At 46.5% G+C, this 12156-nt stretch overlaps 1 protein-coding gene across 2 annotated transcripts in view; it reads left to right on the top strand.

Annotated features, from left to right (window-relative positions):
- The window catches only part of DAAM2 (dishevelled associated activator of morphogenesis 2), a 388390-nt gene that overhangs the window by 169395 nt on the left and 206839 nt on the right, over nucleotides 1–12156 (top strand). For both annotated transcript variants that reach the window (XM_054978243.1, XM_054978250.1), the window contains exon 5: nucleotides 1168–1257. In XM_054978243.1, coding sequence (XP_054834218.1) covers nucleotides 1168–1257 — 90 coding nt within the window. The remainder of the gene's footprint in view (nucleotides 1–1167; nucleotides 1258–12156) is intronic.

Here is a 12156-nt window from a genome sequence, read left to right on the forward strand (position 1 = left end):
TTTATGTAGTATGCTGCCAATTTCTCCTATGTTTTTATTGCATAAAAATAAAATCTAGTTAGTTGTTTCTTGTCCCTCCTTGCCAAGTAAACAATAAGTTGGCTAGTTACTTCTATAGAGGAATGATGCCTTTGTGAAGAATTTTGCTGAGGCAGTCCAGCACGTAGCTTACAAGAATGCATGCAGGCCTGATATCCACAATACCACCAGTCCAACTCCTTTCCACACACTTGGTTTTCAGCAGCATTCTGAAAATCCTTACGTGCAGTTTTGCTGCTCCTCCCTCTTTCTGCCCCTCCCCCCAAGAATGTGATCCTGGCTCAAGCTTTCTAATTGTGTATTGCAAGAATAAAACTCCTTGCATGGCTTGGCTGCTCTCTTGTTTGGAAACTCATTCTAAACATTTCCACATGGTTTGCCCTTTTCATGCACAGCGTGCTCTCTCTCTGTGATATAACTCTCACACACAAACACACATACATATATCACACACTCCCGCACACACACAAAAATATCCCTCCTCACCTTGGGTTGCTGGCAATGACCTAGCCTTGTTAATGTTTGTGTTTCTTTTGTACCTTTCTGCTACTGAAATCTCTGAGGGCCTTTAAATCTGTCAGCAGCCGCTACCAGGCTCAGTATGCAATTTTAGCTCACTATTTTTACAAGTTTCTCAACCCAGAAAAGTTTTCCAAATGAACTGTTGTGGGGCTGTCTAGAGGAATTGTTCCTGCTTTATGGTAGGGCTTTATTTATTCTTAATGTCACTTTAATATTAGGTTTCTTCTCCATTTTCAAGGCTTCCCCTGGTGTGTCTCCCTTTTACAAAGATGGACTTCTGTGGTATGAAATGGGTGTGTGAGAAAATTATTGGGAGGAAATAATGATTTGAAAGGATGGTTTTGTGAAACACTGGAAGGTTTAGCAGTCTTCCATTTTTGTTTTCAAACATGTTTTAATATGAAGTCCCGGTTCACTTGTGAATGAGGTAATTCAAACTACACATGAGTATAAACCTTCAGGTTTGGATAGGATGCTGGATACTTTGCAAGAGTCATTCTGGAAGTTTCTTTAAACAAGCGTATGGGGAAAAGGATGTCCCTGAAAATATTTAGCAAAATATTGTGGCCACTGATCATGGTTTTTTCCCCCCTTTGTCATGTCCAGGATGAATTGGATCTCACAGATAAGAACAGAGAGGCAATGTTTGCACTCCCTCCAGAGAAGAAATGGCAGATTTATTGCAGCAAAAAGAAGGTATTGTCTTCTGGATCAATTGTATAACAATAAACTCTGCTGGTAGTATATGATATGTCCCAGTCGTGTAAGGATACCTGTCTGGATTGCTCTACTATGTTGTACAAATCCTAAAGGCAAACATGAATTATGCCCAATTTTAAAATTCCTTTTATATTGCAGAATCATAATGCTGTCCCCAACAATACCTTATGGGGGCTGAGTGTCACAATAATGGGTTCTAAGAAGGTACAAAAAATATTCAAACACTCACATTTTACGAAAATAAAGTGTTGCATGTAAAATGTAGCATGCTTGGGGGGAAAGTGTCAGCTCAGCCTTTCTTCCTGACATGCTGTTTTTCTGTGTGCAGGGAGGCATGTCTTTTCTGTGAGAGGATTTAAATATGTGCAGTCCGTCGTAATAGAGTCCCAGAAAGAAAAATTACAATCTGATTCTGCTGGCTATAGAAACTGGTTGTCTCTGTGAGTTAAACTGCACAGAATTCTTTTCTGAGGATTCCCCAGTCCTCTTCTTGTTGTCCAGAGCCCTGTGGCATTTCAATAACAAAGCTCTCTGCTGAAAGGAGGCCTGAACAAGGTAGGAGTTAGGAGAAAGTGGTAGATGCTACCTTTAAAGCTAACAAGTGTGTGTGTGAGGGAGCGGATGGAGGAGGTATTCTTCTCCAGAGAACTTCTACCTCTAGAGTAAAATGCGTCCTGCTTATGCTATATTTAGTGGTCAACTGCGTAGTTCAAGACAGGGTGATTTTTAGATCTCTGCCATGGTAGTATTCTGATGATAGGAGAGGAGGCATGCCTAAACCTTGAGTGACAACTTGTTTCTCTTTGTAGCTTACTAATTTGATGTATGATTGATGCTTGAGGCAAAACTATAATTTTTTTTGTTTCTAGTGCCTTAGGTTTTAGCAATTGCTGTGCAGTTGCCTTTGATAGGAATAACCTAAAACACAATGTTCATTCTCTTGAAATTCCTCCTTAAAGCACCTCTCCCATGGAGATTTCAAAAGAAATATCTGGATTTTCATCCAGTCTCATTTAAGAAAAAAATGAACCAAATGAAGGTCACATCATCTGTTCTGTCAGCATGTTGGTGTGTGAGGAGATGCGGATGGCTGAGACTTATTACTATATCGTCTGTTTTGGATTCTGTGAGATTTACAGTAGAAATCATGTCTTCTATTATGTTTGCTTAGTATCAAAAGAAATATGGATATATAATAAATTAAGACAATGTCTCAGCATTTGGTTTTAACCTGTAGTTATCACTTTTAAAGTATATATGCAGCATCGATCACTGAGTCTGCATACTAACCCTCCCAAGAGGAAAAAATAATTGCACTACTTTAGAATTGGGGTCAAAATAACCCCAACATAAAACTAAAAAAATGGAAACCTGATAGCTCTCTCAATCATGGCATTAGCTACTAAAATCAGGCCTCAAGAATAACTTTCTTCAGCAATGCAGGAGAAAGAAGTGTAAAATCTGGAATCAGGGTCAAAAATACCCCTCATTGAAAACATCAAATCCTCACGGAAATGTAAATCGGGTAAAATTGACCCCTACCACATTTAACGCACAAGACAGTTTATTTTAAAATAAGCAATCATTTTTAACTGTTATACTGAAACTGCCACCATGTGTGACTTGCCCACTGTTGCCACCATGTGTGACTTACCCAGTTTTGCCACCATGTGAGTTTCCTACCATTGCCACCATGTGCGACTTGCCTGTTGTTGCCACTATGCAGCCAACTCACATCTGATGGCAGCGGTGGGCAAGTCATACATGGTGGCAGTCTCAGTATTAAAGGTAAAAATAAAAGGTAAAAAAAGAGCTCCATGGTGTGGAGTGGTAAGCTGCAGTACTGCAGACCAAGCTCTGTTCACGACCTGAGTTCAATCCTGGCAGAAGCCAGGTTCAGGTAGCTGGCTCAAGGTTGACTCAGCCTTCCATCCTTCCGAGGTTGGTAAAATGAGTGCCCAGTTTCCTGGGGGTAAAGTGTAGACTGGGGAAGGTAATGGCAAACCACCTCGTAAATAGTCTGCCAAGAAAACGTCATGATGCGATGTCCCCCCATGGGTCAGTAATGACTCGGTGCTTGCACCTTTACCTACCTTACAGTATTATAACAGTTAAAAATGATTCTTTTCTTTAAAATAAACTATATCTTGTGCTTTAAAAGTGGAGAGGTCAATTTTACCCCATTACATTTCTATGAGGATTTCATGTTTCCAATGATGGGTATTTTTGTCCCTGATTCCAAATTTTACCCTTCTTTGTCATGCATTGCTGCATAAAGTTATTCTTGAGGACAAGGAAAAAATAGGCACATAAAAGACCCTTTCAATACAAAGGGATATTCCATTCTCCCTCTGAGGCGGAGGACATCTTGGGTGTTTCCCTTCGCCCAATCAGGGAGGCAGGAAGTAGAAAAAAATGTTTTTCTTCCTCTTCCTATTGACGTCTGGAACACCCCACTCCCCAGTTCTTTCCTGCCTCCAGGGAGAGCAGTTGCCTAGGCAGTTCTCTCTGCCTATCTTCTTTATCTGCTACTTTTGCTTTCACTTTCTCTTTAAGCCCTTGCTTTCTATTCTCTTTACTCATCTCTCTCATTAGCCTCCCCTCTGTGTCCTGCTCCTTTCCTTCTCTTTGCTCTGACCTTACTGAGTCCCCCTGAGATGGAATCCAGGGACTCCGATGGGAGCTTCATGGACGCCGAGGAGGAGAACTCGGCAGCGGCGATCCCATCTGAGACCCTGAGCAACCTTCCCGGTACCGTCCTGCCCCTCGGGCTGGAACGGAATCCCGGCACCTTTCCGGCTAGCCAGCCGTGTATCTCTTCAAAGAAACAACCCAGAAGAGCTCAGGACCCGAAACCGACATCGCGCGCTCGCCGGGAAGAAGAAAAAGGCGCGAAAAAGGCAGCCGCGGAAAAGGCGGGAAAAAGCAGCAGCGTTCGCGATTTTACCCGCGCGACTGAGAACAACGTGCTTGCCATCCTCCCGCCGGGGAGATTTGGCAGAAAACGACTCCAGGCCTGCCTCACCTGCCTTGACTACTGAAAATGCTGAAGCAGCAGGTACTGTACCCATCGCTTTCAGGCAGCCGCAGGCCCATGGAGAGCCCCCAGCTGGGGACTTCATTCCAGTCCTGAGACAAATGATAAGGGAGGAGGTTGGAAAGCTTCACCAGCCTGTCTCCAGGTCCCTTAGCAATCGGCCCCTTACCGCTGCCTCCCCTCCTAGCAAGCAGAGACGAACTGAGGTTCACTGGCCAACTAAAGCCGCCCAAAAGTCTGCCCCAACGTATGCCAGGGACAGCGGGTGCTTCTGGGGGGATGCATCGTCCTCCGATAGCGAGGAAGGGGAACAAGGGGACTTCCTTTCTGAGGAAGAGGAAGAAGAAGAGATGTCTATCCCAGAACAGACTAATAGGCTCTTCAAGGCTGAGGACTACCAATATTTACTATCCAAGACCCTGGCTGCCTTAGAACTCCAGGAGTCTCCGCAAAAGGGGGAGGAGGATCCCAAAGGTGTCAAGGGGTCTTCAAGGCCCAAAGGCTGTAGAGAATTCTTCCCTAGAGATAGTACCCCAGAAAGGGTTTTTCCTTTCCCTGAGTACTTTGAAAGGCAATTGAGGGCAGAGTGGTTTAAACCAGCAGCCCCTAAACAATACCACAGCTCTGTTAAAAAAACTTTATGCCTTACCTTCTTTCACCAATGAGTTCCTGCAGGTACCTAAGATCGACGCACCCGTAGTGGCACTCCAGTCCTCCGGCCTGCTGACTGAAGACGGTCAAGGAGCGGTTAGAGATAATTTGGATCGGAAGGCGGAGACTGCACTCAGACAGGCGCACGAGGCGTCAGCTATGGCCATCCGAGCGGCATCATCTGCTTCCATCGTGTCCAGGGCGGCGATCGTATGGATATGCAAACTTATCCAGCTCCTGCCGGGTAACCGCAGACGTCTGCTAGAGGGAGCCAGCAGAGTCCTAAAAGCCAACACCTTTACCGCCGACACCACTCTAGACGCTTTGACTTTCTCTTCCAGGGCAATAGCTTCTGCGACCGCCGCCAGGAGACTACTTTGGCTGAGAGCTTGGCCTGCGGACCTACACTCAAAGTTTATTCTCATGGCTTACCCTTTCCAAGGCGACAAACTGTTCGGAGAGCCCCTGGACAAGGTCCTGGTCGAGACCAGAGATAAGAAAAGGGCGCTCCCTAAGACACTGAGAAGGTCAGATAAACGCAGTTACCCCTCCCAGTCCTTTCGGTCACAGCATGTGCTACCCAGGTTTCATCAAGACAACAAACGACCATCCTGGAGCTCCCCCAAGCCCACTCAAAGGAAAGGATACTTCGGTTCCAAAGCCTACAAAGTGTCTCAATACAGAGGGGACCGACAAGGTTTTGGGCCCAAAGCTCCAAAGTCCTGACTCGGAGCAGATTCCGTTGGGGGGGAGACTACAGTACTTCCGTCATGTATGGCAAGAGACTCACTCGGACGAGTGGACCACCAAGGTAGTCTCCCAAGGGTATGTCACCGAGTTCAAATCCCTACCACCGGATCGTTTCCTCAAGTCACCTCTTCGCAAGAACCTGCAAAGACAACGAATCACCATGAAGGCGATACAGCATCTCCTGGACATCGAAGCAATAGAGCCAGTGGCACACCACGAGACAGGCCTGGGGGTCTATTCCATCTTTTTCACAGTCCCAAAGAAAAACGGAGATTGGAGGGCAATCCTGGACTTAAAGTTCGTGAACCAATTCATCCAGCTGAAGCATTTCAGAATGGAAACGTTGCGCTCCATCTCCGAGACTCTCAGGCAGGGGGACTTTATGACCTCGATAGATCTGACCGAAGCTTACCTACACATACCCATTCATCCTTCCCACAGACGCTTTCTGAGGTTCTGCGTTGGTGGACGTCACTTTCAGTTCATAGCGCTCCCCTTCGGTCTGGCCACGGCGCCCAGGGTGTTCTCAAAGGTCTTGATCAATCCTATTGTTCAGCTTCGGGAGTCCAGGATTCACGTCCATCCCTACCTGTACGACATCCTTCTACGGGCACATTCGAGAGAGAAGGTGACCCAGGACATGTGGACGGTTGTTCGCTGCCTCCAGGCTCATGGTTTCCTGATCAACATGAAAAAGTGCTCCATTGTTCCATCACAAAGGCTCCAACATTTAAGGATGATAATAGACACCAAGAGGGGTCTCATCCTCCTGCCTCAGGAGAAGATTCTCAAAACCAAGGACTTGATCAGATCAGTGATTCAGGACAGATCCACGCCTTTACTAAAGCTGGCCAAAGTGATGGGCACCCTTGTAGCCGCGTGCGAGGCCATCTATTGGGGTCGCTTCTACTCCCGGATTCTACTCAACTTCCTACGTCCCTTCCAATTTCGGATCATGTCCAAGCTTGACTGCCCGGTGATAGTCCCCTGGGAGGTCAAGGAGAGCCTCAGGTGGTGGACCAGGGACTCGAACCTACGTCAGGGAAAGTCCTTCCTGAACCACCAGTCGATACAACTGTTCACGGACGCGAGCCTATCGGGCTGGGGAGCAACCTTGGACGAACACCCAGCACAAGGTTTGTGGTCCAAAGAGGAGTCGCATTTACCCATCAACTTCCTGGAGATCAGAGCGATCCGCCTGGCTCTAACTCACTTCTCCAACTCAATACAGGGAAAGCACATCTTGATAAAGACGGACAACATCTCTGCCAAATCATACATAAACAGGCAAGGGGGTACCAGGTCCTCCAGGATGCACAAGGATACAATGGAAATCATCTCGTGGGCAGAGTCGAATCTACTTTCCATCCAAGCGGAACACATCAAAGGGACAGCCAACCTCCAGGCAGACTGGCTGAGCCGACAGTCCATCCTCCCAGGGGAGTGGTCCTTAAAACAGGAGACGTTCCGCCTGGTCACGGACAGACTCGGGGAACCCATCATCAACCTGTTCGCGACACATCTGAATTGTCAGACTCCCCGCTTCCTGTCGAGGTACCTTCACCCGCTGGCAGAGGGAACCGACGCCCTCTCAGCTCACTGGCCAGAGGGTCTCCTCTATGCTTTCCCTCCTCTTCCGGCTATCCCAACACTACTCCGGAGGATAGCAGAGTCAGACGCGGAAGTGATAATAATCGCCCCATGGTGGCCGAGGAGACCTTGGTTTTCGTCCCTACAGTCCCTAGCAGTGTCACCACCTTTTGACTGCCTACTGCTCCAGACTTGCTACACCAGGGACCGATTCTCCATCCCGATCCGGATTGGATGTGTCTGACCGCCTGGAAATTGAGAGGCAATCGCTTTCCAAATTAGGATATTCCACGCAAGTGGTTCAAACTATGCTGTCTTCCAGGAAGAAGTCGACCATGAGAATCTATAACACCGCCTGGAAGGCCTTCGTCAGGTGGGCAAAGAGGAAAAAGGTGGACTACATGCATCCTCAACTGAACTTCGTGCTGGCCTTTCTACAGGAGGGACTTGATTCGGGACTGAAACCAGCCACCTTGCGCAGGCAGGTGGCAGTGTTATCGTCAGTACTGTCCTCACAGGACGGGCTTAGTCTGGCTCGACACCCGCACATTCACCGCTTCCTGCGCAGAGCTTATCTGTTAAGTCCTCCTACGGTACACCGTTTTCCTACGTGGAGGCTGCACATAGTTCTGTCAGCACTGATCAAGGCACCCTTTGAACCTCTGCGAGAAGTCCCAATGAAATGGCTGAAGCTTAAGGCGATTTTTCTAGTGGCCATCACATCCGCCAGATGGATTTCTGAACTAGGGGCTCTCTCTATCAAACCTGGACATTGCGAATTTCATAGGGACAAGGTGGTCTTGCTCACGGACCCCACCTTCCTGCCCAAGAATATTTCCTCATTCCACAGATCTCAGGAGATCAACCTACCTTCTTTTTGTCCCAATCCTTCTCATCCAAAGGAGAAAGAATGGAACAACTTATATGTGAAGCGCACCATTAAGATTTATCTGACCAGGACTGAACCAATAAGGAAATCGGATTTCCTATTCGTCAATACCTCTCCACCGAGCGTAGGCAAGAGAATGTCCAAGTCTACCATTGGCAGGAGCATTCGGACCTGCATCACGGAGGCCTACAAAGCCTGCAAGCGAGATGTCCCTCAAGGAATTATGGCGCACTCGATCAGAAGTGCGGCAACCAACGCGGCATTACATAACAACGCTTCAGTGGAAGAAATTTGCAGAGCGGCCACATGGTCCACTATCTCCACCTTCGTCAGACATTACAAGCTGAACCTATACGACTCTGCGGACGCCGCATTCGGCAGAAGGGTCTTGCAACATGTGATGCGGGATGAGAACCCTGACCCACCCAATGGATATTAACTGCTTTGGGAGCACCCAAGATGTCCTCCGCCTCAGAGGGAGAACGGACCTTTGGACACTTACCGTGAAGGGTCCTTCTCCTCTGAGGACAGGAGGACATCTTGCCCTCCCAGGGTTCTCTTAATTCCTCTGCCTCTGTTTGCCTATCTGCATCACTCTGTTCTCCATGTCTGACAGTACTGTTGTCCTGTACCCTTGAAGTTGTATGTTTATTCTCCGTGTTCTCACGTTGTTCTAGTTTCTGATGTCCCCATGTTTTAGGGATCTGTTTTTTCCCCTCTTATGCTACAAGGGCTGAGTTTTTCCGTGAATTCTTTACTGCTGTTGGAGTCACCCGAACTGGAGAGTGGGGTGTTCCAGACGCCAATAGGAAGAGGAAGAAAATTTTTTTTTTCTACTTCCTGCCTCCCTGATTGGGCGAAGGGAAACACCCAAGATGTCCTCCTGTCCTCAGAGGAGAAGGACCCTTCACGGTAAGTGTCCAAAGGTCCGTTCCTGCCAGTTAAAGGGTTAACAAAAAGAAGCTAAAATATCTGCATTCTTTCAGCTAGCCTTCGTTTAACCAGCCCTCAGGCTAAACCTTTTGGAGCCTTACAATTAAGAGCTCTTCCTGAATAACGAAAGGAAACAATCAGCTCAGTGGACAGATGGCTATAGCTTATTTATTTGTTGTCGTCCTTCTGTGCAGCCCCACATTGGGACTGCACACGTGCAGGCCAGCCTCAGAGAGATTTTTCTAGCTTAGAATCTATTAAAGGGGACGCTTGCCCATACTGTGCATGCACAGCAGCGTTCCCGCCCAAACATGGTTGCTAGGGTGAGCATCCCCGACATTCCCTCAGTTCCTCTTTTCGCTGCTGTTGAGAGAGGTTCCTTTCCAATTGGTATAGTGATTTTCAGATTTTTTGCTCTAAAATGTCTCAGTCATCGCTTTTTAAGTGTCAGCACTGTGACACCAAAATGACTCAATCTGATGGCCATGATCTGTGTCTTTTTTGCCTCGGCGAGGGTCATACTGTTCCCTGTTGTTCGATCTGCCAGGGATTTACACTTAAGGCGAGAAATGATAGGGCTGCCTGCTTAAAAGCGTTCCTTTGGGAATCAAATCTTCTACCTCCCAAGAAGCAGCCAGGGTGTCAGGCAGTGGCTTACTAAAAGTTGCAATCCAGACTATCTCTTGCAATTAGACATGAGTCCATTGGTTTCAAAAGACTTTACTGAATATAAACAACCCTTATAGTCCACTATCCAAGATGCAATATCTTGGCTGGTACATGAGTATTGTTACGAATGACAGGCAAAGGTTAAGGTACAGAATAGCATACCCCTGCAGGCCCCATCCTCCCCCCACAGTTCTCAAAACAAGCGGCTTGAGGCTGAGAAAGTGAAAGTTTCCCAAGGCTGGAAAGGTTGTAGTCATAACATTCCTCTTCTCTAAGATAACTGCTACTGAACTGCTTGCCACCTGCAAAAGAAGCACTTAAAATACTGACAGGATTAAAATGGAGTCTCTTTGGTTTGAATACACAAGAAATATAGTCAGAACCTGACATTCTGTCCCCTCTAAAATGCTCTTCCCCCGGGTTTGAGGGGGTAGAGAGTGTGAAATGATTTTAACAATCTAGGAGAATGAACATGCATAGCCTCCACCCAGTCATCAAACCCAGAGTCAAAGTCCTTCGATCTAACGAGATAAAATAGCTTGTTCCGTTTGATTTTAGAGTCCAAAATTTGCTGTACTTCGTAATGGACTTGATCATCAATTAAGGTTGGTATAGGAGGAGCACGGATGTGCCATTGATCTGCTGGGGGAACCTTTTTCAATAAGCTGATGTGAAAAGTAGGATGCACGTGACGGAGATTCTTTGGCAAATCAAGTGCTACAGTCACTTTATTGATGATTTTGCGAACTGGAAAAGGTCCCAAAAACTTTAGTGCTAATTTACGGCTGGTTTGAGCAGCTTTCAAATTTTTTGTGGATAAATAAACAAGATCTCCAGGATGCAATTCCCATTCGGCCACACGATGGCGATCAGCGTACTTTTTATAGTCCTGTTTAGCTTTGTTAAGATGGTTTTGAATAAGAGTCCATTGTTGAGCTGCCTCTCCCCACCATTCTGAAACGTCTTTAGAAGCCGTTGCGGGGGAAAGAGCTTCAAAAGGAAGTGGTTTGAAGTGATAGCCATAAACTACTTTGAATGGAGTTTCTCTGGTGGAAGCATGCACACTGTTGTTGTAAGAAAATTCCGCTAAGGGCAATAAATCAATCCAATTGTCCTGTTGGAAATTGATGTAGCAACGGAGAAATTGTTCTAATATTTGATTAGTTTTTTTCTGATTGCCCGTCGGTTTGCGGATGGTGGATGGAGCTTAAACCTTGTTCAATGCCCATAAGCTGTATAAGCTCCCGCCAGAAGTTGGCAACGAATTGTCCGCCGCGGTCAGATATCACCTTTGATGGAAAAGAATGGAGTTTTACGATATATTTCAGAAAAATATCCGCCAACCTTTTTGCCGAAGGCGTAGTGGTGCAGGGAATGAAGTGGGCTTGTTTTGAAAATAGATCTACTACAACCAAAATGCAGGTGTGATTTTTGGAGGGGGGAAGATCTGTGATAAAATCAATAGAAATAATTTCCCACGGTCTACTCGGGGTTTCAAGGGGTTGTAATAGTCCAGGAGGCTTGCCTTTTTGCGTTTTGGCGCTGAGGCAAGTGGGACATGAAGCCACATATTGTGAAACATCTTTGCGCATGCCCGGCCACCAAATTTGCCTTTGGACCATATGAAGTGTTTTTAAGTATCCGTAATGGCCAGCTGTTGGGGCATCATGACAGCGTTGCAGTACTTCTTTTCTCAAACTATTTGGTACATAAAATCGATCAACCCAAAGCCTTTCCCCTTGTTCTGATTGAATTAATTTCTCTTTGGGCACATTCTCCCCTTCTTTTTCCACTTCGCTTTTCAGTTTTTGTCTCCACCCCTGATCGGATTGAGGAGGTTGCTTTGCGCGATTGCGCGTTGTGACCACTCCTCCTAATTGCGTAGGCGAAAACACAGTATCCACTGTCTCCTCCCTCCTGCTTTTGTGTTGGGGCATGCGCGATAGGGCGTCTGCCAGAAAGTTTGTTTTGCCAGGCAAGAATTTGAGAGTGAAATTGAATTTAGAAAAGTATTCCACCCATCTCAATTGTTTGGCATTAAGTCTCCTAGGACTACGTAATGCTTCTAAATTTTTATGATCTGTCCATACTTCAAACGGATGGCGGGCCCCTTCTAACCAATGCCTCCAAGAGGAGAGTGCCGCTTTTACAGCAAAAGCTTCCTTTTCCCAAACATGCCAATTTCTCTCCGGTTCAGAAAATTTTCGAGAAAGATAAGCGCAAGGTTTAAGAATATCGTCCTCCCCCCGCTGTAGAAGAACACCCCCAATCGCAGTATCGCTTGCGTCCACCTGTACAATGAACGGGCGATTTTCATCAGGGTGTTGTAGCACTGGTTCGGATATAAATTGCTGCT

Source organism: Eublepharis macularius, chromosome 1 (assembly GCF_028583425.1).
Source record: "Eublepharis macularius isolate TG4126 chromosome 1, MPM_Emac_v1.0, whole genome shotgun sequence".
Lineage (NCBI taxonomy): Eukaryota > Metazoa > Chordata > Lepidosauria > Squamata > Eublepharidae > Eublepharis > Eublepharis macularius.